Source organism: Enoplosus armatus, chromosome 21 (genome assembly GCF_043641665.1).
Source record: "Enoplosus armatus isolate fEnoArm2 chromosome 21, fEnoArm2.hap1, whole genome shotgun sequence".
Lineage (NCBI taxonomy): Eukaryota > Metazoa > Chordata > Actinopteri > Centrarchiformes > Enoplosidae > Enoplosus > Enoplosus armatus.
Genome location: NC_092200.1, coordinates 2013572 through 2030061, shown reverse-complemented (window position 1 = coordinate 2030061; position 16490 = coordinate 2013572). Strand labels below are relative to the sequence as shown.

At 43.1% G+C, this 16490-nt stretch overlaps 1 protein-coding gene across 13 annotated transcripts in view; it reads right to left on the bottom strand.

The window, feature by feature from the left end:
* Positions 1-2273: 2273 nt before the first annotated feature.
* tnikb (TRAF2 and NCK interacting kinase b) overlaps positions 2274-16490 on the bottom strand; it is a 48027-nt gene continuing 33810 nt past the window's right edge. For 10 of the 13 annotated variants that reach the window (XM_070928138.1, XM_070928139.1, XM_070928140.1 and 7 more), the window contains 10 exons: positions 15819-15933; positions 12829-12937; positions 12075-12251; positions 11836-11979; positions 11082-11216; positions 10649-10749; positions 9748-9897; positions 8401-8560; positions 5539-5678; positions 2274-3958 (listed from right to left, as the gene is read on the bottom strand). In XM_070928138.1, coding sequence (XP_070784239.1) covers positions 3875-3958; positions 5539-5678; positions 8401-8560; positions 9748-9897; positions 10649-10749; positions 11082-11216; positions 11836-11979; positions 12075-12251; positions 12829-12937; positions 15819-15933 — 1315 coding nt within the window. In that variant the 3' untranslated portion in view covers positions 2274-3874. Of the gene's footprint in view, positions 3959-5538; positions 5679-8400; positions 8561-9747; positions 9898-10648; positions 10750-11081; positions 11217-11835; positions 11980-12074; positions 12252-12828; positions 12938-14382; positions 14530-15818; positions 15934-16490 lie in introns of all 13 variants that reach the window. The other 3 variants (XM_070928135.1, XM_070928136.1, XM_070928137.1) reach the window with 1 other exon arrangement.

Genomic DNA, 16490 nt, shown 5'->3' with positions numbered 1-16490 from the left:
TGTACAGTCTGACAACTGCGTCTTATTCAAAGAAGGATTATCTGGATAACACCAGTCCCTATTTTAGGTTTAAGACAAGACTTTGGGTGAATTGCAGGGAAATTGGAGTTTTAAAGAAGAATGTGATAAAAAAAAAAAAAGAAAATGTTCTCCCTTATTCTTTGGCCTACACATTTTAGTGCTCCTTTGTTTTTGGTGTTAGCATTGTCATTGTGTACATATTAGCATTAGCATGTAGCTCAAAGCACTGCTAAGTGCAGCCTCATAGCTGCTAGAATGTCTACAGATTCTTTGTTTGCTTGCTACTTTATTAATAACTAATCAAGTATCAGTCATTTCTTTCTTGATCAACTTATTTCAGCACTGATGTCGAGCACTAATGTTTGATCAGAGATCTGTCGTACAAATCAAGTGTAAAGAAAGAGAGTGGAGCAGATGGCGTTGCTGTACAAGGAGAGGACATTTATTGTAGAATTTCCAACATCACAGATGTGCGTTACCAGATTGAGGTCGTCTTTTGACTGATTCCAGTGATTCAGACAAGGTGAAAACATACACTCACATGCATGTCACACACCTGTGCACACACCTGCTCACCGACACACTCAAACACACACACACACACACACACACACACACACACACTCACAGGCTGACAGCCGTACATACGTTCACAGTCTTGATACGTACAAAAATTGAAATACAAATACAAATAATACCACAATAAAAACATTGTATTTTTTTAGAAATTCTTATAGCTATGTTCTCTATTCTGTAGAAAGACAACTAAGCTTTAATAAGTGAACATTGTTTTTTTGTCTTTCTCTAAAATGATCAGTAAGATATCATCATAACGAAAATTCTTACAGTATATATATCTTTTTATCTATGGTTTCTCAGACCGACCCTGCCTCCTGACCTTTATTCACAGGGTGTTGATTGATGCTAACATCCTGCACATGTAAAAGGCTTCAGCTGGCCTTAAAGCGGCATCGCTTACACCCATCGCATCCTTTAAGATCAATGAACAATAAAAAGAATATCAAGTAAAAGATGAACCACTTTCCTCTTTCACAGCCTGATCACAACCCCACAAACATCAGCGTCAAAGGGTCAACCCCGCAAAACAATAGAAAATGTCATCCACAGTGATGCTGAGCTCCGTCCTGCTCGCTCTTTATAAGCTGCTCTGGCAGTGAGCGTCAACAAAATGCCTAAAATATAAATTTAATGGTGTGTAATTATCCAGTGTACAATCTTGACGTATCTGACTGTTACTCATGAGATAAAAGCCCAGATGCTAAGCTAAGTTAAAACTTTCAATTTACAGCTCAGTGTTGTGAGAAATGGGCTTCAGGGCTCACGTAGAAAGTTTGAGTCTCACCGTCCAGCTTCTACAGTCAGACCAGTCCGCGTATTGCCATAAACATACAATTCATAACAAGTGACGACAGGTAAAACGTGTATGTCACCATGCAAAATGCACAACTAAATAAACAGTGATGAACTACAGAGAAAAAGAGTAAACTCGGAGTGTTAACCCAACCAAACTTTTGTGTAAGTCTTCGCTCGGCTCGTTGGTCAGAAAAAAACCTCCCATCTGAGAGAAACTACAGAACAGACAGATTTACAGAGGTATGACAAAAAAAGGAAGCGGGACTGTTAGTTTTTTTTTTCTTCAGTGTTCTCACCTGCTTTGCGAAGTCTGTCCTTAACATCAAAGTGAGTATTTACACAGGTGCAGTGTACACAGAACAGCAGGGACAGAAAACAAAACAAAGGGCGGCAAAAGAAGAAACGTCCAGAAGTTGGCAACTACTCTACGCCAAGTTCTTCTTGTGAGAAATGATGTGAAGATTTTGTTGTTGTGTTACTGTTGCAGCAATAATACAATATCTACAACTTCCCGTCCCCTGCCAGAAATATACCAGGACAAAGTAGCCACAGTAGCTGAAACCAACTGTGCAGCATCCTCAATAAAATCATCTCCCCTGTGACACTAACTGCTTGTTTGTAGTATCTTTCTCTCCTAATGAGAAAGAGACATCGAAGGTGTTTCAGCAGCAGCAGCACTCAAAATGAGTGTTCACACTGTGAGCAACACCGTCATCAAGTCACAGCAGGTCCATTCATCTCCTGCAGACAGAGCGTAGTGATGAGGAAACGACATGCATGTCGGCCTCAGCTGGGAATTTCAAGTTCAACGGATTCTGATGTCGCCCCCCCCCCCCTTGTGATGTAAGTTCAACAGCTGACAAAGAAGACACCTTAGAGTTTTTGCTACAAGATGTTAGTCTACAAAACATCCATTGAGATTCAGTCGTCACTATCAGAAGTGATTTAGATGATAACAACCATCATACACGTCATTTCAGTTCAGCATTCGGCCAGTGGCTCAGAGCGGTTACAGGCTGATTGTCCACACTTAGCCGGCTAAAAAGATCTCTGTTCGTGGCTGGACAAAAGGACAACATCTCTTTTTAAGGTGCCTATACACTTCACACTACAAGTTCATTGCATATCTCACTGTGCGAGATGAGTGTAATAAAGTCTTGGTCACAGCGTGGGACAGACATCCGTTTCTGAGGCATGTCAGATTGTGTGATGAATATCTGTTGAATTGTAGCTCTACGATGTAAATAAAAACAAAACAGATGCGAGCTGAGAGACGTCATCAACTAGCATCCATCTCAATGAAGCAAAACAAGCTTTGGCCACAGTGAAAAACCTCAAAAGAGGAGCAGGAGGGGATTGTAAAGCAGGTCGCTGCAAAAAAAAAGGACAACATTAAAAGCGACTTTAATTGTCATTACATTATTACACGAGACTGCCGGCGTATTCTGCGTCATTTCATGGATGGTTTGTGGATCGTATTGTGGGCTCATAAATTTGACGCAGGCTGTGTGGTGGACAATCCAAATCAAACACCGGGACTTTAATCGATGTCTTGACAACAACGGACAAACAACAAAACTGTTGCAGAAAAGTCTGCAACTGTGTCTGGGCAGGCTTACGGTGTTGTTTAACAAAAGCTCTTTCTTGCCTGTCTACAGTAAAATATTGGGTTAGAGTTTATTGATTTGTCCACTTTGTTTTCAAAAAGCTAAATATTTGGGAGAGACAGACGCCGGCTCAGTGTGGACGCAAGGCCAAAACTTTAGTCGGCTTCGTGTGGATGTACTGCCAAGTGATTTTGTTTCAGCTCGTCTCAGAAACTGTTGCATCCACTATTTGGGTCAATGACAAGTTTTCTTCTTCTGTTGATGCTACCTTGACAGCCAGCAATGTTTACTCACTTTAACACAGCGCAGTAAAAGATTCGCTGCAATAAACGCAGTCAGAACACCTGCGTCACCACCAACAAGCAGAGTCGGACGGCGAATCGTACTCGCAGTGTGAACACCCTGTAAGAAATCATTAATGTGCTACACAGAGAACTTCTCTACAGCTCCCCATTCAATCCAATGGGGAAGTCAAAGGCTACTCGGCATGATGTCAGTGTCCTTTAAAGTCCGGATCAAAACTCTCAAGAACAACCATCAGCCCATTTGAACAGTCCACAGGGGGGGCGAAGGCGTCGTCCACTGTCAGTTTGTGGAGTCACCTTTGCCCAGCAGGCAGTGACGCCATCCATGGGGCCTGTAGCGCCCCCTATAGTTGGAGGGAATCTATATGGGGGACACACTCCTGTGGTTTAAGTTGCTCAATTGTCCGTTCAGCAGCTCGTTGATTTCCTCCACAAACAAGCGCACACACACACACACACACACACACACACACACACACACTGTCCTCCCGTCATCCCTCCGTCCCTCCTGATGTCGGGCGATGTTCAGAGTGAAGAGGAGGAGGGTTGTGGGTCGAAGGAGAAGGGTTACCAGTTCATCATGGAGCTTCTGTTGAGGGTCATGAAGAAGACTTGACTGCTGCCTCCAGAACGCACCGAGGCGAAGAAAACCTGCAGGAACAACCGCAGGGAGAGGACGGCGTCAGCCTGATACTGACACAGTCCTGATACTGACACAGTCCTGATACAGTCCTGATACTGACACAGTCCTGACACAGGCCTGATACTGACACAGTCCTGATACTGACACAGTCCTGATACTGACACAGTCCTGATACTGACACAGTCCTGATACAGTCCTGATACTGACACAGTCCTGATACTGACACAGTCCTGATACAGTCCTGATACTGACACAGTCCTGATACTGACACAGTCCTGATACTGACACAGTCCTGACACAGTCCTGATACTGACACAGTCCTGATACTGACACAGGCCTGATACTGACACAGTCCTGATACTGATACAGTCCTGATACTGACACAGTCCTGACACAGTCCTGATACTGACACAGTCCTGATACTGACACAGGCCTGATACTGACACAGTCCTGATACAGTCCTGATACTGACACAGTCCTGATACTGACACAGTCCTGATACTGACACAGTCCTGACACAGTCCTGATACTGACACAGTCCTGATACTGACACAGTCCTGATACTGACACAGTCCTGATACTGACACAGGCCTGATACTGATACAGTCCTGACACAGTCCTGATACTGACACAGTCCTGATACTGACACAGTCCTGATACTGACACAGGCCTGATACTGACACAGGCCTGATACTGACACAGTCCTGATACTGACACAGTCCTGATACTGACACAGTCCTGACACAGTCCTGATACTGACACAGGCCTGATACTGACACAGTCCTGATACTGACACAGTCCTGATACTGACACAGGCCTGATACAGTCCTGATACTGACACAGTCCTGACACTGACACAGGCCTGATACTGACACAGTCCTGACACAGTCCTGATACTGACACAGTCCTGATACTGACACAGGCCTGATACTGACACAGTCCTGATACAGTCCTGATACTGACACAGTCCTGATACTGACACAGTCCTGACACTGTCCTGATACAGTCCTGATACTGACACAGTCCTGATACTGATACAGGCCTGATACTGACACAGTCCTGATACTGACACAGTCCTGATACTGACACAGTCCTGACACAGTCCCGATACTGATACAGTCCTGATACAGTCCTGATACTGACACAGTCCTGACACAGTGGATACGATGCAGGTTACTTATTTACGTAATGAGTGTAAAACTGATCTAAACACAAAAGAAGAGCCACAGTGTGTGAAATGTTTCCAAAAAAATATTTTTGGTTGAAAACAATTATCATTAAACGGAGCTTAATGATCTATATAAGATCTAATAAAAACAGTATTGCAAATATATTATCAACTATCCTTCAAAGATGAACTGTAATTTGCTTTTAAGGGGAGGCACCACAGAAGAAAAGGTCAAAAAGTTCCTTGGCGCTATGAGACAGAAATGTTCTGAGGAATTAGTCAGACGGTTTGTTTTTGGTGATGAATGACATACTGGACACATTATGTTCAGTATATCATGGACATTTACTGTCAACCCAAATAAATAAAACAAATGACTGTGAATGAGAATCACAAACGTCCAGGTGTTCTCAGACTCACCTTGTCGTTCCTCTCTGACAGGAACTTCAGTCGCTGAGCTCGCTTGTGCATGAAAACTCCGTCGAGGTGTCCCGTTTCCACGGAGCGGATCTCAATGGCCTTCTCTCCCCAGCCCATGATCTGGTTGGAGTGGATGTAGGCTGCAGGGACAGGAGAGGGTACACACACACACACACACACACACACACACACACACACACACACACACACACACACACACACACACACAGAGGGGGATTGGACAGGAGAAGACTCAGCACCAGTCTCACACCCAAGCCAGTCACACACGAGGCCTCCCCTGCCTCACCTCCGGGAGGAGATTATTGCAGCAGTTTCTGACGATCACGACCTCTGAGCTCTTCTTGTGGTTGCTGGGTTTCCATTGCCGGTGATCTGGTTGACGTCGGCATTTGAGTCAAATGAATTTTTCGAGCACCACCGACTGACGCTGGAGGTCTGAACTTTGCGTTTGATAAAGTTCGTCAAACAAGCCATATTGAGATATACGGATTGGCTTTTCTGTGGCTGGAAAACTTTTAATCTGAAGCATCAGCGGCAGGAAATGTTTGGTTAACATTAGCAGGTTCTCGACACGGTAGTTACAGCTTCGACAGCACGGCAAAGGAGAGCGAATCAGATACCAGCGCGGCTGCTATCTGATGAAAGTTTAGCACAATGAAACTCGGTGGTGGAGGCCATCTTGTTTTGGCGCTATGTGGCTGGTAAACACGGAAATGCAAATAATGACACTTACAATGTGATACCAAACCAGAGGAGGAGGGTCCAGCTGGAAATGATGTACACCTTCCTCTGCCACAGAAATAAAGTCCAGTGGAAGGGTTTTTTTGCTCGACCCCCCCTTGCAATAGAGCTGCTTGTTGCCTCGACCGGCAGCTCATCGTCAAAGCGCGCGTGCGGAATAGAACGATACCACGATGCAGGTTTTATGTTTTGTCTGGGGGGCTGAGGCCGGGCTTGGCTGTGAGAAACTCTGGTCTGACAGTAAAACACACACACAAACATGTTAACAGGAGATGATGTCCACAGACAGACCACGTACAGTCACCGCCAGTGCTTCAGGACACAGACGCAGTCAGTCAGACATACATGTTTAATCCATCAGGATACTGTACACTGACATCTGAGAATCAGTCTTTGATTGACTCGAATCAGAAGATCCAAGATCCATCCTTGATGTGCTCGAGTCTGCTCGAGTTCCCTCTGCATGTTGTTTGTGCTAATAAATAATAGATTCATTTAGATGCTCTGCTATGATCTCAGGCTGTGATCTCACTTCTAGTCTGCTCAGTCTCGCAAATATGTTGTTTGGTTTAAGTTATTCTAGAGCTCTTGCAATCAAGGATGAAAGTAAGAATGGATGAGAAATCCCTTTTTTTTTTTTTATATATATATTTCACAGTCGCACAAAACAAGAGGACAGAACTCAACACAGCAGACAAACAACGCACAAGCATTTCCCCCGATGCATAGGAAAAAAAAACACAAAGATATACTAAATATAAAAAGGAGAGTGTCCAAAGTAAAAGATATTAAGTGTGTGTGTGTCTATATGGAGATTGTGGTGGGGTAGAAGGTGGAGGTGATGCTCTGTGTTGTTGTCAGCTCATGCAGTGGAGTGGATGGAGGTTCAACACTTGACGTTAAAGAGATACATTGAGTTTTTGGGTTGTCATTCTTCGGTCAACTCGCCTGTTAAGTGATGAGAACAGTGACACCAAAACCCTCCACGTGTCTCCGATAGATCGTCATACTGCAGTGTTCCATGCTAACACTTAAAGTGTATATATAAGTGGAGTGGTGCTGGCGTTAACCACACTTAGAGAAGTCAGTGGTAATGGTTTTTATTCAAGTTTTTATTCCTGAAAATTTAATTGTTTTAACCTCACGTCTCACCCAGAACCCTTTTGGCTGTCGCTGCCTCAGCTGCTTTACCTTTTTATGTGTTTTGATTAGTTATTTGTTATTTTGACATAACAACACGGTAGGTTTCACTGAAGATTAATTTGGTATTGTTTTCTATGTGATTCTGCACACTTTTGCACGTCATTATGTTGATGTTATCAGAGCATCATTGGTCCCATGCTGCTGATTTCATTATATATTGCCTGGCCCTGTATCGACCTGATTACTGGTGTATATCAGTCGGTAAGTAACAAGAAATACAGAAAGGCCAAAGATGTGTTTGAAATATTTAGAAACATCACATAGTTTATCCATCAGAGTTTAGTTTATCAGCCATGTTTGGCTCTAAGGGTCCGCCCCTTTGGTTCAGGCTGGAATATCTCGGCTGTATCTTGGATGGATTGTCAGGTAATTCATGACGTGGCTGTAGACATATCTTTGTCACAATTATTCAATAACTACATTTGAGAAACCCTTATCAAAAATCTCTGTTTATGTTATGTGAGTTATAATGCATAAACTACGTGAGCCAGACAAAAACATAAAAGCCCCAAGCAGGTTCTTATCAGGTGATATCATTCAACATAGTGTATGTGAAAGTGTTAGCATGAAGCAACGGAGCGGTCAGTTTCACATGGATGATTTCGGCCACTGCTGCATGCAGTATGTTTTCATCACTTCGCCACATCAAGTAGAACAGCCTGTTCCCAAAAACCTGCTGTATTCCTTTAAGCAGCTAATGAAACAGGTGAGACTGCAGTCTTGGCTTCTTGTTTAAAGGTGTAACTGAAAGCAAAAGGCAGGAGGAGAGAGAGGAGTGTTGCTTGGAACGGAGGAGGTGTGGTAGATAGTAGTGAGGGTGAAAGATGATCTGCTGAGACCGCTTATAGAGGTCAGAGGTCAGGGGTCAGGGAGAAGCGAGCTGATTGGTTGACGTACCGACGGAGGTGGGCATCTCGCCCCACTGCAGCACTACGTCTTTGGTGATGCGTCCGTAGGTGTTGACGTAGACGCCCTCGTCCTCGTAGCACAGCAGCATCTCCATGCCGTCCGTCTTGGGCAGAACCACGATGGCGTGCGGGGTCACCTGACCCTGAATCTGCCGGGGCGACACACGGGAGGGGGTTGGAGGGGGTGGGGGCAGGGGATTAGGAGCTGACGTGAGCCTACAGGGGGTCTGGACCCCCCCCCAACCCCCTTTCCCCACCCCGAGAGAGAAGAAACTGCTGCAACAATAGAGTCTCCCGCTCCTCAGCCACGCAATCGCCATGGAAACAGACATGAGCACAGCGTGATTCATGACTGCCAAAAGCAATGTGAGGCGGTTGCTGTGGTTACCGTCTCCTTCCCCCGTCCATCTCTTACTGTAACCAGACCAGGGTTAGAGGAGGACGCTGATTCACCCGCTCCACCACTCACTCATCCATTCACTAGTTTATTTATTGATCCATTCACTCATTTATACATTGACCTTCATACTAACTCGCTCATTTATTCACTCTCTCATTAACTCCGCCATTCCCTTTCATTAACTCACCCGTTCCTTCCTCCAAACAGTCACTCAAAATCAGTGTCAGTGAATTAATCCATTGATCCACTCATTGATTTACTCATTCATTCAATCATTGACTCACTTTTTCACTCACTCATTTATTTATTCATCTCCTCATCCAATCCTCACTGACTCACTCACCTATGTATTCATTCTTTTAATCATTAACTCACCTATTCATTCACTCACTCACTAACTAGTTAATTCATTCACTAATGTATTCATTCACTCACTTAGTAACTTATTCACCAATGAATCTACTGACTTGCTCACCCTTAAACTCACTCAACCATTGATTCATTCTGTTGCTCACTTATTTATCAACACACCGACTCATTCATTCACTTACTGCCATATTCATTCATTCATCCAGTCAGTCAGTAATTTATTTACGCAATCATTCATTCATTCATTCATGCACTGACTCACTTACCAAATGATGTGCTCATCACTCGCTCATTCATTAACTCATTTACTGGCTCATAACTTTTCATTTGTTGTCTTGTTTGCTCAGTCACACATTCATTACTTCATGTCTTCACTCACCAGCTCATTTGCTCTCACTCAGTTTCTCACTTTCTCTCACTCTTTCATTCATTAAATCTCACAATTCCACCTTAAAATCGCTCAATTTAAACAATCAAATGCAATTAATGTTTGAAAAGTAACATGTGCTGATGATGTTTAACGCAGCTGGACATCACGTAGACACAAACACACACACGCAGACTAACATGTGAGGGGATGTAGATGTCGTAGGGGTTGCCAGAGTCCACATCGATGACATGGAAGCCAACGCTGGAGCCGTAGATGACCTTTAACCTCTGTCCCTCCTCCACAGTCAGGTCAACCAGCTGGGGGCGATGCTGCAGGTCAGTGAACGACTGACAGACGGAGAGAGAGAGACGGAGGGATTAATTAAACACCGGAGGTACAAATAACAGAGGAAAACGAATTAAAATGGGTTAAATGCAACTCAAAACCACCAACTGTCTCAACAACAGACACACAGAATCTCCAGGAGCACAACAAAGTCCATTTATTATTCACACATAAACAGTCAAATCTACAGAGAGAAAAAACAACTAAACTATACAATACAGCATAAAGACTTTCTACACACTGAAAAGGTGTAGGCCGGATTTCTTACCCAAGTAACACAATTTAAAAACACTTTGCTTCTGGCAAAAGTTTTACTTGCTTAAGTAAAAGTACAGAAGTATTAACAGCAAAATGTACTTGAAGTATGTAAAGGAAAAGTACTCGTTATGGAGGCAGAATGTCCCCTCCCATCTTATCAAGTCCCCTTCGTCCATTATTGAGTCCTAAAATCTAATTTTCTTACAACTAGTGAGGAAATCTGCCAGAGTTACGAGATCATTTCAAATTTAAGTCGACTTCTTTGAAGGATTTTGTAGAATCGAGTATAATTGTTCTTGATTTGTGTTCGATTCCTTCTTTGCTTGCTGGTTTATTGGTTGGTCGACTGATTTATTTACATGTCTTTCGAGTTTTGTCTGCCATTGATTTTTCTTCGCTCGGCCCCTTTTGTAAATAACTAAAAGTAATTCAACATGGTGTTGCTCTTGTTAGCTCACATGTTCGGAGAAACAAAGGGGCCTTTTATCATCTTACCTTGAAGGCCATGAACTTGTGGTACGGTTTAGGCGCCCAAGCGTAGATCTCCACTGCGTTCTTCAGCGCAATCACCAAAAATTTAATCCTCTCATACTTCACTGCAGGATGAGAGCAGAGCATCGCAAAAACAGTCAGATATGTTTATATGTGCTTAGACTTCAGTTAAAAAGCACATACAGTACGTCCCCTTGTTGCTTTGTAAACTTTAAATTCCATAATAGAAAATATGAATATTTATAGTCAAGATTTAGAGAGGAAATCAAAGTTTAATGCTAACCAATCCTAAACCTAACCCCAGAAAAAAGTCTTAAAATGTAATGGTTAACTTTGTGTGCACCAGCTTTTGGACCCCAAATTGGAGATGAGTCCCAATAATGTGAGTGCGTCAACTGGTTGATGTCCTCACAACACACATAAACGAGTTTCTTACCGACTTTGTAGTGCACGCAGCCCTCCAGCTCCCCAACAGTGATCCAGCCCTGTTTCTTTTCCACTTCAGGGTCGTTGTGTAATATCCTGTTCCTCAGCCAGGACAGGTAGTAAACACGCAGCTTGTTCTTCTTCCCTGGTTAGGAAAGAAAACAACTTATTATTATTGACTTATCATTATTATATATCTGTGTATGTCGTCATCAAGTCTGATCAGTGAGTGCTGTATTTGTGAAGGCAGCACACAAAGAGAAAAGTCAAATCTGGCAAAAATAGAAACATCGTCGTCATGTTCAACGTCTTGTTTTGTTTTCTATTTGTACTCCAAACCGGTGGGGAGCGACTGAAAATTAAAGAGACAACTGTAACCAAGGGAAACAGGAAACACTGACGACCAAACCATAAGAAAGGATGAAATAAGAGATCAATACAGACAGCTGAGGAAAACTGGAGCATTCAACTGCTTCAAGCCAACAAGTGTTTTTTAATGAAGCTTACAGGCACCTTAACGCTGTTCGGCAGACCTCAAAGTATCAACTCCCATCATAAAATGTCCTTATTTTGCAAGAAATGGACAATTTCAACATCAAATCCACAGCCAAAGTAAAAGGGACCTTTAAGATGCTGACACTTTAATGAATTAAATCTGATCTATGGATCCATCACCAGTCGCCACCATCCCTTCTCTGCGAGCTGTCCCTATAATCAGGCTGCAGGCTAAAAGCTTGCCGATTAGATGAGAGTAGCACATCAACCTGAGATGGTGACCAGGACGTTGAGTCCCTCCAGGACGTCCATCTGTTGGAAGCGCCGTCGATTGATCAGGTTGTAAACTTTGCCTTGACCGCTTCTATCCAGCAACATGAGGCCGTTCTCCGTCCCCACCAGCAGATTCACTCCTGCACAAACACACAAAGGTCTGGTTTTTACTGCCTGTGTAATTACAAATGATGAGTATTATAATTGTGTGAAGGTGTGTTGGTGACTGTCTCACCCCAGAGAGCCGCACAGAGGATCTCAGAGTTGAAGCGTTTCTTGTATTTGCGGATCTCGGGAGTGTCACTGTGCGGCCTGATGTTGGTCGGGTTCACGTTGACCACGGAGATCTTCCTGGCCTCGTTGAGCCTCGCCTGCTCCTGCTCGTGCTTCAGCAGCTCATCAGCGAACAGCGCTGCAGCACAACATACAAACAGATTTTACTTACTGCACCCAAACAGTGCCACGAGTTCTATTACTATTTTAATATGGATGACCTAATTTCTAACTGTGGCCTTGAATGCACCGGGACCACTGAGATATGAATGTTAGATAATGAAAAACATAAATAAAGTCCTTATTGTATTGATCTGAAGCCCTTTGGCAAATAAATGACAGAGAGGAAGACTCACTTTAAGAATAAATGAGGCTACATTTTCTTTAGTTTAATTAATTAGTTGATTTAACTTCTTTGTGACTTCAAAAATTATGCATAGTTAAAAAGGAACAAAATGATATATTTTATATATATATACTTTTATATTAACATGACAAAAAAACACATTTTTGTTAGGAGTAGATGCTTTTGTTAATTGAATTATTCACATTTCAATACAACAATAGTTCCACCTTAATATGTTTCTTTTTGACTTATTATGTTCTTTTTTTTACATAACATGTGCTCATATTCATTCATTCATATTGTGAACCCTTTAGGGGGCTCCAACCAGCCGGTACAACGCTGCGCTGCCACTTTCAGAGAGGAAATGTACCCGAGGCAGAGATGTTATCGTCGTCGTCCGTCGGGGAGGTCCCGTACACCCTCGGATCAACGAAGGGTGTGAAGGAAGCCTTGGAGCCCCCGCTGCTTCCCATCCCGTACTGCAGATCACAGAAACGCAGGTTACAGTCAGTCACATGTCTGTCTGATGGTTTGTTCGTTTTGGGCAACTGAATGAAACAGGTAGCTGTTAAAATAAAGGAAACGCCGTGTGTTCAGTGAAGGCTTTTTGATCATGAGTCTGGATTCAACAACTTCCTCTTTCTTTCTTTCTTTCTTTTGGCCTCATCCTGCATTAACTCCGCTTTCACCAGGACCGACAGTTTCATTTAACTCCCTGTGTTTCCTTTCTCTTGTCAGCTACCTGCATCATGTGCTCAGGGTGGAGGACACTTTCTGGATCAGAGGCTGGAAAACCGAGAGAGGGAGGGAGAAAGAGAGGGATCGAACGAAGTGGAGCAGGGAGGGAAGAAATCCAGTTTGTTCCATCTGTGGGGAAAACACTGGAGCCGTAGGGGGACAGATCGAAGTAGAACAGGGCAGGAAATTAAAGGTGCCACATGTTGTTTTTGATTTTCATGCTTAGAATCGAATTTCCTACAAACCATCTTGCTCTGTGATGCAAAGAGGTCAAATTAAGATGAAGCTGAGTAGAGCAGCAAAAGAAAAGCTGATTGATGAAATGAACATTTTCATACTTTAATACGTAGTAAAACAACACAAAGAGCAAATATTTTCTGGTGATGCTTCACAAATGCATTTTGTTGTCATTAGAAACAGAATAATTTGGGTTTCGGTGGAAACTAATTCATTTGATAAATTGAGATTGGTCATTATATTTCATGTTTTGTACCCAGTGTTTTCACATATACATGTTGTTGCTCAGCCCACCACGTTATGTCTTCCTTTAAAATTCTGCATTAAAATGGAAATTGTAGATTTTTGTAACTGTTTTGCTGAAATGGTGTAATAATAATGGAAAAGGAACTTCTGTAATTATTCTGTTTTAAGTTAACTCTCAAAAACACAAATTAATTCCTAGCATGTGGGAAACACTGATGAATCTGTAGCTATTAGTCACAGCTCGCATATTGAGATTTTGTAGTTGGAATTAAACCGAAAGGAAATCTGAAATCTTGTGGCCTGAAGCAGTTCCACAGTTTCCCCTTAAAATCGACTGAAACTGCAGAACAGCAGCTCGTTTGTTTAGATCACTAACATCTCAAAATCAATGATGATTTACTGAATATTACATGTGGCACCCTTTATTCTTTCTGTCCGCAGGCCATAATTACTACTCCCACTTCAACCTCAACTCCACTGTCTACTGTTTCAGATTTGACAAACCAGCCAGCTTTAGTTCACTGGTGATGGTTCGGCGGCTGCTGCTAATTTCCCACCCTGAAGAAGGACCGAACAGCGAGGTGGTGACAGGTTTGTGGGCAGGTGGGGTGTGACGGGGTGAACGGGGTGAGCAGGCGACAGGGTCTGTCAGGATCAGGTGTGGGGGTTTCGGGGGCCGACAGTTGGGTGCTGCTCCACCTACTTGGGCCCCAGAGGCGTCGCCAGGGGAGACCAGAGGGGAGGTGCTTTGCTGCACCAAATCAGGGAGATTGGCGTTGCCAGGGAACAGATTAGCGTTGCCGGGGAAACCGTTGCTGGTGGTAGAGCTCCGCCTCCGTTCCCTATGTTTCTGGAAAAAGAGAGAGAGGGCGGGCTTTTGTGCACTGAGGCTGTGATTGACAGGTCAGGTGATGGAGGGAGGAGAACCCTGCTGTGTGCGGGTGGGTTTGTTTCTGTGTTTGTGTTGTTTATTTTTTAGAAGGGGGCGGGTGGGTACTGAACCCAGAGGCTTTCAAAAGAGGAAAGTGCTCCTTCATCAAGTTATCAGGCCTGTGCTTCATACAGTATTTTGCACACACACACCAACAGCCTGCGTAGACCAACAGCAGCGACGCTATCGTCTTTTGGATGAAAGCTGCCTGAAGTCAATATCTTTCGGTATTTTGGGCTTTTGACCATTGACAATCCCCAAAAATGTATTCAGTGTTTCCATATTTTTCCTGTTCGGGTGGAAAATCTTCTTCAACAAAGACAGACCACCACAGGTCACTGACACCTTCCACTAAGACCCTGGTAACAACGAGAGACAACGTATATGATAATAACAACACTGAACACACGACCGCACACAGAACTGAGACGAGTCGACAACAGAAAATCAGTAATCAAATCATTTTTTAAACTAAAATGTCAACTATTCTCCAGTTCTGGCTTCTCACATGAATATCTGCTGGTTTTCCAAATCGATTGATGACAGTAAACTAAATATCCAAACAATGAATTGATTAATCAATAAAATAATCGGCAGACTAACTCATTAAAATAATCATTATTGCAGTAATCTACAGTATTCTACCATAAATACATAATCAAACTGAATCACTGGCTCATTAGAGAGGTAATAAATGTGAATCTCTTTCTGAACTAAACGTACTCTACAAGAACCACTGACATCCAACCAGATGTTCAAAAAGTCCAAGTCTGATTCAGCCCAAAGTCCAGAATCAGACAGTAGTCAACTCAGACAAACATGAAAAACGTGAGCCAGCACGAGAAAGAAAACGCCATTAAAAACGCTCATTGTTACATTTATCGTTATCAAGATGAAAGTGGAAATTTATCGAGACGTACTTAGATTTCAGATCACATCATCTGGCCATAGGTGAAGCTGATGTAGCTGATTTTGAAGTTTATTTTAAAGAATATTGGGGGAACATGTGGGCAAACCCTAATACACACCAGACAAGCGGTCACAGCGAGCCTCCACGCCCAGTGTGTGTCATTCACACTCACAAACCAGAACAAAACCAGGGAGCAGCCAGGCATGCGGAGCCGGCGAATGAGCGCCTGAGTCAGTTTCTGTGGAGTCAGCGGGGCCACAGTCCCCAGGTCAAAGGTCGCAACTGAGGGGCGGCTCACCTCACGCATCATCAGGGTGCTATCCCGGGAGCTGTTTCCATACGAGTCGTCGTGGGTGTCGTTGTGACCTCCCATCATGCCGAAGGACTCGTTGGCACCTTGACTTGCTGCTGGCCTGAAAGACAGAAGTCAATATTTTTATAACATAAGTTTACTTTTGACTCAGTATTGTGTTAGATATGCTTTTCGGCTGTTTATCCAAAGTCGTCCTGCTCATTACACTATTATTCCTGAGCCTTACACGCATAGAGAAAGGTTTCTGTCATTCTGCAAACAAAACCTTAAAGCCTCACTTCATGTAAAAGTACAGGTGTATTTTACGTTTTATGTAATATTGTCATCCAAATTGTGGCAGGTAGTCACTCAAAATATAGGAAGCGTACATTTCTGTACCATAAAGCATATTTCTATGTACTTTCACAGGAGGACGAGACATGAACGTTTTGATCCACCATCAAGATATAAAGTCGTTTCTGATAGTAAAAGGTACAAATGTGTATAAATTCAGCCTGAAATAAAAGGTACAATACCAAATCTCCCAGCTTCTAACAAACTAAAAGGACACCTCTCACATTATACATAGTAATTTGATATGACATATTGATTAGATCAGCTTTAAGTATCACACAGAATGAGGTGCTTGGGCAAAATCACCTCAATCCAAAGCAGCTT